The sequence below is a fragment of the Anabrus simplex genome, chromosome 9 (genome assembly GCF_040414725.1).
Source record: "Anabrus simplex isolate iqAnaSimp1 chromosome 9, ASM4041472v1, whole genome shotgun sequence".
Classification (NCBI taxonomy): Eukaryota; Metazoa; Arthropoda; class Insecta; order Orthoptera; family Tettigoniidae; genus Anabrus; species Anabrus simplex.
In genome coordinates, this window is record NC_090273.1 from 12,662,612 (window position 1) to 12,675,465 (window position 12,854).

The following is a 12,854-nucleotide window of genomic DNA, read 5'->3' on the forward strand; positions in this document are numbered from 1 at the left end:
TCTAAAGGAATCTTACATTGGAGCAGATTTGTGGATGACGTCATATGCATATATGATAATGACGTCACTAATGCAGACCAGTTATTAAACACTCTAAATTCTTTACACAAATCCATCAGCTTCACAATGGAGCCAGAAAATAACAAGAAAATAAACTATTTAGACATCACAATCAACAGGAATAATGACAACCTATCTTACAAAGTATACAGAAAGCCCACTCAGACGTCACACACTATTGACAACAACTCGGACCACCCATACACACACAAAATAGCAGGACTGAATACAATGATACATAGAGCTATTTCCATACCAATGAGCACAACAGATTTCAATGAAGAAATGCAAATAATTAAACAAATCGCGAAAGAAAACAACCATCCTCCAGGCACAGTGGATAAACTTTTAAATAAACATAAGAAAAGTCGCCGGGAAAGCACCACACACGACAAAGAAAACTACGTGGTTCTCAACTATGTTAACAATAACACATACAAAGTAGCTAACATTTTCAAGAAACAAGGTTTAAAAGTAGCTTTTCGAACGAATAACACACTACAGAGACACTTCAGCAGGTGCAACTTAAACAAAAAGGACCCTTTCTCAAAGTCAGGAGTGTATGAACTCAAGTGCCAAGAACCTAACTGCAACGCCACATACATAGGTCAAACAAAACGTAATTTCCATACAAGATACAAAGAACACAAAAACGCGATCAGATATAATCGGCATTCAGCCTTCGGGGAGCACATCTACGACTGTTCACACCATTTCACAGACATCAACACTGATCTAAAAATTTTACACTTCGAAAATAAAAGTAAATCTTTGAATATAAAAGAAGCAATAGAAATTTACGTCGCAAAAAATACTAATGCCAATAACCTGAATGAGCATACACATTTAAATAATTCCCCCCTATTCGCTCTACTCACATAATATCTAACAACACCTACTCCTTAAATTGCTTCTATCGTAAATAATAATAATAATAATAATAATAATAATAATAATAATAATGTCCCTTACTTTATTCAACTAAAAATTATTAATTTGCATTCATCCATATTACATAAAGGTACATTCGCATGGAAAAGGTCAATAACTTCTCTCCCCTCTCCAATGTTGACGGAAGGTGAATTGCTTTTTTCATAATAATAATAATAATAATAATAATAATACCGTTCCTTACTTTATTCACCTATTATAAATAATAATTTAAAAAAAAAATAATTTACATTCATCCATATTACATACAGGTACAATTAACATGAAATAGGTCAATAACATCTCTCCCCCCTCCAATGTTGATGGAAAGTTCCACAGCGCTCCAGCCGCTCCGCCCTACATCTCTCCCCACCCTCTCCACTCTATAGTCTACCCGATTTTATCGTCCAATAGGAGAGATCCACATCGATCTACTAGGCCCCTCCCTGTCCTGCCCTCCCCTCTCCACGCACAGCGTGGCTCACCACAAACTTTTCATGACCACAGTCCTGAAATAGTGTTTGGTGACAACAGACTTAACATCGGCAGTCTAGATAAATACGTAAGTTTTTCACTATATTATAATTGTATATAATTTATTTTTTGTCATTACTGTTTCATGTTATCACTTATCTCTCTATCATTGACAAGTTTATGCTACGTAAACAATACTGTACATATATAAGCTTATTTTAAGTGATTTGATAGAATCTGAGGATGTTCTTGTAGAACGAAACATGTCATTCTTTGTATGTTAGTGTGTGTTTTACAGATATGCTTTTAGTGTTTTAATTTACATTGTATTTGCTATGTGTTTGACAGACTGAAAAGCCTTTGTTACATTTAACTAAGTCAACACTGGAAAACATGGCTTCATTTTTAACAAAAAAAAAAAAAACAAAAAAAAAAAAACACATTGGAGCACTTTAATCAGTCATGTACATTAAATGAATATCGAATTTTCATGACCGCATTGTAATCGAAACAGACTTTCAACCTATTAGGTCATGTTACGTACATTTAATACGTGTTGAAGAGATAGTACAGAACAAAAATGGCCAACCATACACCAAGGGATCCAAACCCACAACCTCCCGATTTTGCATCGGTTGCTCCACCAATTGAGCTATGGTGGCCTAGGCCATCTTTGTTCTGTTGGAAAGGATCTAAGTTACAGGTCTGGTACTACTACCAAAACACTGTAGAGTGCATTTAAGTTGCCCGTTGAGGGCCAAGTTAATGAATATTGAATTTTCACAACCGCATTGTAATCGAAACCGATTTTCAACCTATTAGGTCGTGTTACGTACATTTAGTACGTGTTGAAGAGACGTTAAGTAGAGAACAAAAATGGCCAACCAGACACTAGTGGGATCCGAACCCACAACCTCCGGATTTCACTCTTCGACACGTACTAAATGTACGTAATACGACCTAATAGGTTGAAAGTCAATTTCGATCATATACATTCAAGTCTAATAGTATTAAATAGTGTTCCAAAAGAGTGGACGAAAGGGGTCATTATACGAATTTTCAAGAAAGGAGACAAGAAGCAATGTGAAAATTACAGAGGAGTGACACTGATACCTCACACAGCTAAGACCCGTCAAAGAATCTTGGATAGACGAAAAAGAGACAGAGTAGAGGGAAAATTGGCAGTACACCAGTATGGATTCAGAAGAGGCAGGTCCACATTAGAGCCAATATTTACATTGCGTCAAATGATGGGAAGGTATAGGGAATATGGAAAGGACATGGTAGTAATGTTTCTAGGTATTGAAAAGGCATATGATAGTGTCCCAAGGAATTTGGTATGGAAAAAATTGTATCAAAATTGCGAAAGCTGTGTTAGAACCAAAGCGGGTCAAACTGAATGTCAATCACACTACAGTCACTACTGATATTTAGGGCACTCGCCCAGGTGGCAGATTCTTTTTTTTTTTTTTTTTTTTTTTTTTTAAACCAAAACAGCGAGAAGCCGAATTACAGAGTTCCGCAATGAAATACATATTTACAATAGAGTAGCACAAGGCAAGCATAAAGAAAAGTGGAAGAATAATGACGAAAAAATATCTAACGATAAATATAGAGGAAAAAATTAAAAACTAACATAATTAGAGACACAACATACAAAAACAAAAAATAAAGGCTAAAGAAACAACGAGAAAAATTGTTGAACGTAAAACGATGAGAAGAACTTATAGCTAGGCACAGTAAGATAAATACAGATATAACACTTAAGTAATGGTATAGTACAGTAAAAAATAAATATTATATTATGTACAAAAGAGAGGACACCAATGAGAAGAGAAAAAAGGAATATGAAGAAAATGAACTAGCCTTTTCTTAAATGATCGCAAAGAAATTGGAAAATATTGAACATTTCCCTTGGTAAGTTATTCCAATCCCTAACTTCCCTTCCTATAAACGAATATTTACCCCAATTTGTCCTCCTGAATTCCAACTTTATCTTCATATTGTGATCTTTCCTACTTTTAAAGACGCCACTCAAACTTATTCGTCTACTGATGTTCTCCCACGCCATCTCTCCACTGACAGCTCGGAACATACCACTTATTACATGTGATAAATATCATTTTTGATCTGTATTGAAGAAGAAGAAGAAGTATTAAATAGATTCAAATTATGAGTTTCAATCACATGTTCTTATTCCTTACAATTCTCTTCTCTGCCTTCAATTTGGAGCATTGATAAATTTAATTCTAAATAATTTATGATCTCTGTGAACCAAGTGTTCTTTGTTTTGTTTTTCCAGAAGTAACTAAATAACTGCTTCACTAGTCTTGTTTCTGGCAGTCTGAATATATGACAAAAAAAGGCAATTCTCCCTTTCCCTATAGTATCTATTCTTGATTTGTTTTCCCGATATACCACTTCATTAGGTAATAATCTCCATTGGCCATCAACTTGGTGTTTCTTATTGATGATTGTCCTGATGATTCTCTTCTATTTACTTTCTGCAGTTTATCGGTTGTTGATTTAGCGTTCAACTTTAAGAGTGTTTCACTAGCATAAGTTGCTTTGGGTTTTACAGCTGTATTGTAATGTCGCAATTTAGCATTCATGGAGAGAGATTTTTAGAAATAAGTTGGCCAGGTGATTCGCTGTGCTGTTTTCAGTGTAGATGTTCTGCTGTATATTTAATATAATATTGCTAACACAATGTTGCTCATCTGGCATTTACCTTCTTCTAAGTTGTGATAGATGTTATCAAAAACAGAAGCTTTCTGCTGCTACTTGTTGTTTTAAGGGGCCTTACATCGAAGGTCATCGGCCCAAAAACAGAAGCAAAGAACGGAATAGATAGCTACAAACTCTACACTGAGACAAAGCAATAGAGTGTAATGCAGAAAGCTGCATACATTATAATGGTTGCTGAATCTGTATAAGTTATGTGATAGAAAAACATTCCTTCATAATTCTGGCATGAAAGAAGGTAAAGTTCAAGAATAAGAATTAACTCGGATAGGAAAACTGCAAGACTTCGATCATGACGAGAGTAACAGAAAATCCAGGGGAGTGATAGAAATAGGAAATGAACGTCTTGAAGTAGTGAAAATTTTTAGATATTTGGACAGTGTGATATCACAAGATGGAAATTTGGATGGAGAAATTGATTTAAGAATACAGCAGTCTGCAAGTTTCTTCCAGTGTGTGAGAGACATTGTATGGAACAAATATGTGCCAATTAAATGCAAGAAGGTTTTATATTCGTCCTATTATAAACCTATACTGACCTATGCTTCAGCAGCCTGGATGTTGACTAAGCAGAACCAAAGTAAGATACAAGCAGCTGAAATGAGGTTCTTGAGGAGCATACAGGGAAAGACAAGACGAGATAGAATACAAAATGAGGAAATAAGGAGAAGCGTGGGAGTGTAAACTTCAAGAAGAGATTGATATAGCAAAGCTAAAATGGTTAGGACACATGATGAGAACGCCGGGAGAGAGAATACCAAAGAGAACATTCATGGATACAGAGACTGCAAAGAGGCCTAGGCGACATCCTAGATTGAGATGGAGGAGCTATGTTGTGGACTGTATTGCAAATAGGAGTCGATAGCAATAAAGTACTAGAAGAGGAATGGTGGAAAGATCGAGTAAGGTAGAGGGCTTTGGTACACTACCCTACCCAGAGAGAATCTGGAAAAGGGAACGGATGATGATGATGTAGAAGAAGGAGAACTGTGGGCGACTTTGATGTGCTTCAAGAATGCACATGAAATGTTTGGTCTGACCGTAATCACTCAGAAAATTAAAGGCCATATTATCATCTCAAATACGTCTCTGGAAGAAGTAGAACACTTCTCCTATTTTGGAGGTATCCTCTCCATATGATGTACTTCAAGTACGAACGTGGAAAACAGAATCCATGCTTTGGATGTCTTTACCATCTGGTTTTCCAGTATAGATGCAAGGATATGCACCAAGCTGATGGTGTATAAAGCTGTTATCGTTTATACATTATTATATGGATGTGGAGCCTGGACCTTCTGCTGTCCTGACATCAAGAAACTGGAAAGCTTTCATCAGAGAAAGCTACAGACAATTATGATTACGTAACTAATGTGTTGTTTCTTGAAAAGACACGCATGAACAGCATAGAAGCCTCCGCTATCTATCACCATCTCGAATGGACCGATTGCATCCATCATTCTGTAACGGGAAATGCCCGTACTTTGGGCTTGAAGAGCACAAGACATCACGCAGGGCGTGTTTGGTACATTAATGGAGTGACAGAGAGAGAGAGAGGTTTGTTCAAATAAAGTTTGTAGAATTTTTTTTTTAAACTGTCTGAATTTATTGATGAAAGATCAAATTTTATATCACCTCTGTACAGAAGATAAGTGGCGTATAACCTTTCCCCGTTTTGTGGCTGGCGATGCTTCTCATAGGCCGGCTGCTCCCCTCGTTCTCCACAGATCAGCTCTCTGCACCATAGAACCACGACTCCTCAGCGATGGAAGCTCTAGAGGTTCTGGAAGGCCTGGACGGTCTTAAAGATCTAGCAGTTCGGGTACTGAGATTGGTCACTTGAAATACACACATGAACACACGTACTTAAACTTGTGAACGTGCTGATTTGGAAAGCGGCTTCTGCACTGATGAAAAGGGAATAATAAAATCAAAAATGATTTATAACACCAATAAACGTGCACTCGAAAGAATAGAGTAGTAACTTCACACTCTAAAATGTCAATGAAATCTAATCTGTGGTTTAAGATTGGTCATTTTGAAAATAAACTTTTACGCAGTCAAATGTTTACTGGAATCGAACACGCGACCCAATCATATCACTGGTGAGTAAAGAAATAGAGTTGAATGTTAATGGAATCGAACTCGCAAAATAAATCAATTTGCCACTTAGAAAATTACTGTGTCCGCTTCTGTGATGTAGTGGTTAGTGTTATTAGCTGCCACCCCCGGAGGCCCGGGTTCGATTCCCGGCTCTGCCACGAAATTTGAAAAGTGGTACGAGGGCTGGAACTGGGTCCACTCAGCCTCGGGAGGTCAACTGAGAAAGGGTGGGTTTGATTCCCACCTCGGCCATCCTGGAAGTGGTTTTGCGTGGTTTCCCACTTCTCCTCCAGGCAAATGCCAGGATGGTACCTAACTTAAGGCCACGGCCGCTTCCTTCCCTCTTCCTTGTCTATCCCTTCCAATCTTTCCATCCCCTACTGAGGCCCCTATTCAGCATAGCAGGTGAGACCGCCTGGGCGAGGTGCTGGTCATCCTCCCCAGTTGTATCCATTGACCCAATGTCTCGCGCTCCAGGACACTGCCCTTGAGGCGGTAGAGGTGGGATCCCTTGCTGAGTCCGAGGGAAAAACCGACCCCGGAGGGTAAACAGATTAAGAAGAAGAAGAAAAATTACTGTAGTACCCTTTCGTACAGTCGAATGTCAATGGAATCAACAAGCTCAAATTACGTGACCCTTGGCATAAAAATAGAGTCCTATGACCTGAAGAGAAATATGTACACATTTCATTAATCACTTTCATTTGTCAGAAAAGAAAATACTTTGCTTCGTGAAATTAGTCTCGTTCACACGCATAATGTCGTAAATAATAATGTTAGACAAATAAATGGAAATTGATTCTGTTTGCTAACAGTTTTTGTCTCAATCATACGTAAAGTCAAACTCTACTTGAATAAACACAAGTCCTAACACGCAGTTCTTATGATATAGATGTTGATTCCCATAGGAAACCCGAAATATTTGTCACAAATGAGTAAATTTATAATGCCAATATAAATGGTCCATTATTGGACATTATAAATTTTCCAGCTAACTCATTCCTTGCCAGCATTTCGCCCCAGTTGGGCTGGCAACCAGGAATGAGTTAGCTGGAAAATTTATAATGTCCAATAACAGACCATTTATATTGGTATTCCATGGTTCTTAGTCTATTATCTACAGAAATGTTTTAAATACTTGAAAAATGTTCTCCACTCGAGAAAAACCCATTGAGCACAAGTTTTAGTGTTCAAAAAATATTTACACTTGTTCATAATTTCATTCATTCATAAATCATTGACAAGTTTATGCAACATAAAGAGCATGTTATAAAAGTGATTTGGTAGAATCTGAGGATGTTCTTGTGAATCGAAACATTATCATCATCGATGTCCCACTCCAATCACCCGGGTATGGTTAACAAGCCCCCTCCACTCCTTTCTGACCTTCAACTTTTCCTGCTTCATTACTTCCGCCACATCCAATGTCCTTCCAAATCTGATCCGTTCACCTTCTCGGTCTTCCAACTGGTCTCTTTCCCCTAACTTCTCTTTCCAATTCTCTTCTTGCACCCCGTTCCTTTCCCATTCTTTTTACATGTCCAAACCATCTCAGTCTTGCTTTCTGTATCTTCTGTACTGACGGTTCTCTATTTAGCTCTTCTCTGATTTTAATATTTTGAATTATATCTCTTCTTGTTTTTTTAACCATTGTTCTTAAACATTTCATTTCTGCTGCTTGGATCTTACTATCTTGTCTCTTATTAGTTACCAGCATTTCTAGTCCTTATGTTACAGTTGGTATGAAATACTGTTTATATAATGTTAATTTTGTTCTCTTGGGTAGCTCTCTGACTTGATAAAATGTTGTACCTTTACTTAGTCTCTTATTAATTTTAGGGTTGATTTCATTACTTTCATTAATAATGCTACCCAGATATGTAAACTGTTCTACATTCTCTAACCGTTCTCTGTCTATGTTCACTTGGCTTCTCTTCTTCTCTTTTCCACAGTGCATGACTACAGTTTTCTTTTTACTAATTACCAATTCAAACTCCTTCAGATTTTCATTCCAAATGTCCAGTCTCCTTTGTACTTCCTTTTCTTCCTTTCCCCAAATCACCACATCGTCTGCAAATACCAAAGCATTCACTTCATGACCACTGATATTCTATTTTACACGTTTTATGATTTTATCCATCAATAAAATAAGCAATAATGGCGACAGTGCACTTCCTTGCTTGAGTCTTTTTTTTTTGTATAAAATGTTTCAGTCACCACTCCCCACTTGTATATTGCTTTTATTCTCATGATACAACATTTTTATCTTATTAATTAATGATTTTGGTACATTCCATTTCAGTAGGCATTCCCATACATGTTTTCTCTTAACTGTATCATAAGCTTTTTCCAAATCCAAAAATACAACGATGATTTCCTTGTTCTTTTCCAGATGTTTTTCCATTATCGTTCACACTGTAAATATCAAATCTGTTGGATCTATTCGGTCTAAAGCCATATAGTTCTTCTGTGTTTCTAGTACTGTATATCCATCAGTCTTTTGTCTATGACTTTCTCCATTATTTTTAGCCCATGTGATAATAGGGTTTTACCTCTATAATTTTCACATTTCTGATTTCCTTTTTTGAACAGTGGTACAATGCTCAATGCTTCCTTGTTGCCAATCTTCAGGTATCCTTTCATCCTTCCATATGGCATTGAGGTCTCTGTATAGCCACTGTAGTCCACTGTTTCCTGATGCCTTAATCATATCAGCATTGAATTCGTCTTTTCCACTTGCTTTACCTTCGGTCATTGCTTTCAAGTTCCAACCATTTTTATCGGGTTCTCTTCTTTTTCTCCATCTATTTCCATTTTCTTATCTCCTTCTTGCTCCGAGTCATCCTCATTATAAAATTTTTTAAAATACGTTGCCATCGCCTTCTGAAGACCCTTTTTGTCATGTACTATGGATCCATCTGCTCTCTCTAATGCCTTGATTTTTTCTTGATTTATTCTTTTCGATTTTATTACTCTGTATAATAGTTTCTGATTTCCTCAACTATCTTGCTCAGTTTTGTTGGTAAACTCTCCCCAACATTTCTCCTTCCGTGATACTCCTCTTTACTTGTAGTTTCAATCTTTTGTATTCCACATGTAACCTTTCTATCTTATTCTCATCCCTCTGTTACATGTTTTGCTTTTCCTTATCCATGTTTTTCTTCTCCATGTTCCTTTCTTTTATTCCTTTTTTATTTTGTCTGTCCACCACCGTGTCTCCTTCCCCTTAACCTTTGCTTTTGTTTTCCCACATACCTCAATTGCTGCTTCCACAAATGTGTGTCTTAAATTGCCCCACTCTTCTTCTCCACTCTGTATTTCCGTGTTAGGCAACTTCCTTCTTATCCAATCTTGGAATGCCATTCTTTTATCCTCCTCCTCCAATTCCCAAATCCTGATCTTTAGTTTCTTCTTCAGTACAATTTTAGGGATTTTTACTTGTTTTAATTCCACAGTTAGTAATCTATGATCACCTTCCATACTTTCACTGGGGATTATCTTTGTATTCATGAAGTATCTTCCCCATTCTCGATCTGTTATTACAGAATCAATGAGTGTTCCATACTATCCATTCCAACTACATCGGCTGATCTTATGGCTATTCCTCTTCATAAATCATGTGTTCTTTATTATCAGGTTATTTCCGATACAGTTTCTCTCCATCTTCATTTCTATTGCCAGACCCATTTGGGCCCAAAACATTCTCATACCCCATTCTATCAGTTCCCACATGAGCATTCAGATCTCCCATTATCATGATCCCTTCTCTAACAATATGTGTTTCCAGTTCATTGAGGAAATCTTTTTCTTCCACTCTACTTCCTGCCTGTGGAGCATACACCTGTACTATCTTCAGTAGTTCCTTGTTTACATGTATGTGCATTATTATAATTCTTTCATTTACATACTCAACTTCAGCTATTGGTTCAACATTCTGATTCACTATAAATCACTCCATTTCTTTTCTCTTTACTGTTACCCATCCAGTACAAGGTGTACCCCTTTCTTAGTTTCTTCATTCCGTTCCCTATACATTTCACTTCACTTAATCCCAGGATGTCGAGTTTTCGTCTCTCCATTAGGTCAGTCAATTCATTTTCTGTAACATTCATTGTTAAAATATTTATTGTTCCAAATCGGGTTTTGTTCTCTGATCTAACACTTGCACAAACATCAGCATTACCATCATAGTGTGCAATTGTAGTCAGAGACTTGTCAATTCCATTTCCATTTTTAAACTTCCATCTGAGGCTGGTATTATTGTTAAAAGCAAGTGCAAGTTTTTCTAATCTACTGACCTGCTAAGCTTAACGCATCTGAGGATTTTCTTTCGAGGTTTACTCCCTTAGCCATTGAAGATCCCTCTTCTCCACAAGGCAGTGGTTTCCTCTTCTAATATTTGCCAGAGAAGATGGGTAACCTCATCCACCATCTTCGCCATTCCGAAGGTCTCCTTCTCTGCCTAAGATGCTGTTAAGGTCTTCAGCCATAACCCTGGACATAGGTTCCACGTCATACTCCTGCCTGAACTTAACTCACCTTCACACCAGCCTACTGATGTGGAGGATACCCACCCCTGCAACGTGGATGTGCCAGACAAGAATTACTCAAGTGGAGGATAGGGAAGGTTACCCTATCTCCCTCGAGCTGGGTTAATGATGACACAACTAAACATGTTATCCTCTTGTTAATGGGCATCAAATAGAAAGACCTACAACTTGTCCTCGGACACTCCCAGTAGTCATATGCTAAATAAATGTACAAACACTCCCATGACTGGTAGCACCCACATTTTTGTGTGACTCAGGCTGTGATTTACGAAAGGCAGTGGAAGGAAGAGTGAAAGATTATTGCAGAACACTCAAATGCATTATGTAGGGACTGTCTGATTAAGATTACTACTAACAGGTTCTGCACAACCCAAACCATGGTAGATGCACTGGTCTGCTCTTCACTTGGGGTAAAGTGCTCTGTTCCGTTGTGTCGTCCAAGAGTGCATGCTGAGATCCTATTAGACTATATACTGTATCTCAATTAGATATTTGTTTGTAATAGTGACTTGTATTCATTCCTCCTTTGATAAATGTGATGTGCGTATCAGTTCAATATGATGTGCTTTGATGAATCATTTCATAGGTTTAGGAACGTCCAAGTGACTGTATTAGAGTAGTTATTTTTGTGTGTGTGCAATTTGTAAAAACATTATGCTTTGAATATAAGGTTTGCTTGATGATTTTCAGGCTGTGATCTCCAATCTTAAAGCTAGAGATGATGATCGTCGGAGAGACCCTGATTCCTTTGATGGTCAAATGTTATGGATATTGTGGAGACATATTCGGCGAACTGAACGAAGAAGGGTAAGTATGTGTTACCAGCATCGTTCGTTATTTTGTGGAACATCTGTATAAGTGTTCGATGGTGTGTACGTCATACTAACGTTATAAAGGGAGAAAGTTTGAGTTTTTATGTGAAAGCTAATGTAGGGAACTCTTCAACCAACTTCAATCATTCTTCCCCCATAAGAAATTTTTATTTCTTCCAGATTATTATTGGTAATATTGGAAAAATTTTGAAATATTTGAGTGTGATTTGATAGAATCTGATGTTCTTTCATAAACAAAACATTTCATTCTATTTTGTAAGTGGTTTCTTTTTACAAGTGTAATACTGTTACCATGTTCTCTCTTTCAGGGAGTTTATAAATTTATTTACTCAAAGTTAGTTTCTTTGGACTGAAGAGCCTAACAGTTATATTGGTTATATGAAGAATGACAAGCCAGAGATGAAACAAGGGTTTGTTATTCCAGTCAGCTCTCAGGAAAAAGATTTATTTTGTGTTGGAAATGGTTATCAGATTTTAGTACTGCCCAATGCTTCAGTGCTCCACTTCTCTTTGGGACAAACATAATACATATATTGCTCTCTTCCTGCCAGAAGTGGCTAAGCCCATAGCCTAGAAGAGAAAGCAGTGCTAAGACACAGTTAAAGATTTGTTTGAAAAAGCAGGAAATTCTGACAGATTTGACGGTGTTAGGGATCCAGAGTATGATGGAGCAGCTCATGTAGCTGTTCGCTTGCATTCAGAAAATGGTAGGTTCGAACCCACCTGTCGACAGCCCTTGAAGATGGTTTTCCATTTTCATACCAGGCATATGCTGGAGCTTTACCTTAATTAAGACAGCGGATATTTTCTTCCTACTCCTTGCCCTTTCCTATCCCGTGGTTGCCGTTGTCTCTCTCAGTGCAATGTAAAGCAAATTGAAAAGGAAAAAAAAAAAAAAAAAAGGCCAGGGTGTGTTCTAGATGTTTTGCTGACAAAGCTGAGGAAACTACTGTACCATATTTTCTCGTGTAATTAACGCCCTTGCATAATTTACGCATCCCAATATTTCTGGGTCCAAAGTGATGACAAAGAAATACTCACGTATTTGACGCACCCACTTCTTCGAACATCCATGCAGCTCCAGATGCATTTCGAAATAAAGATGTCAACTACTCAGGTAGCAGCCTTACTATTGCAAAACCAGGGCATACCAAATACCAGG

At 37.5% G+C, this 12,854-nt stretch overlaps 1 protein-coding gene across 1 annotated transcript in view; it reads left to right on the forward strand.

Annotated features, from left to right (window-relative positions):
* Positions 1 to 12,854, forward strand: part of LOC136881086 (DDB1- and CUL4-associated factor 8) — a 128,610-nt gene that overhangs the window by 97,618 nt on the left and 18,138 nt on the right. Inside the window, exon 8 of the mRNA XM_067153705.2 lies at positions 11,550 to 11,666. Within this exon, the coding sequence (XP_067009806.2) occupies positions 11,550 to 11,666 (117 nt within the window). The remainder of the gene's footprint in view (positions 1 to 11,549; positions 11,667 to 12,854) is intronic.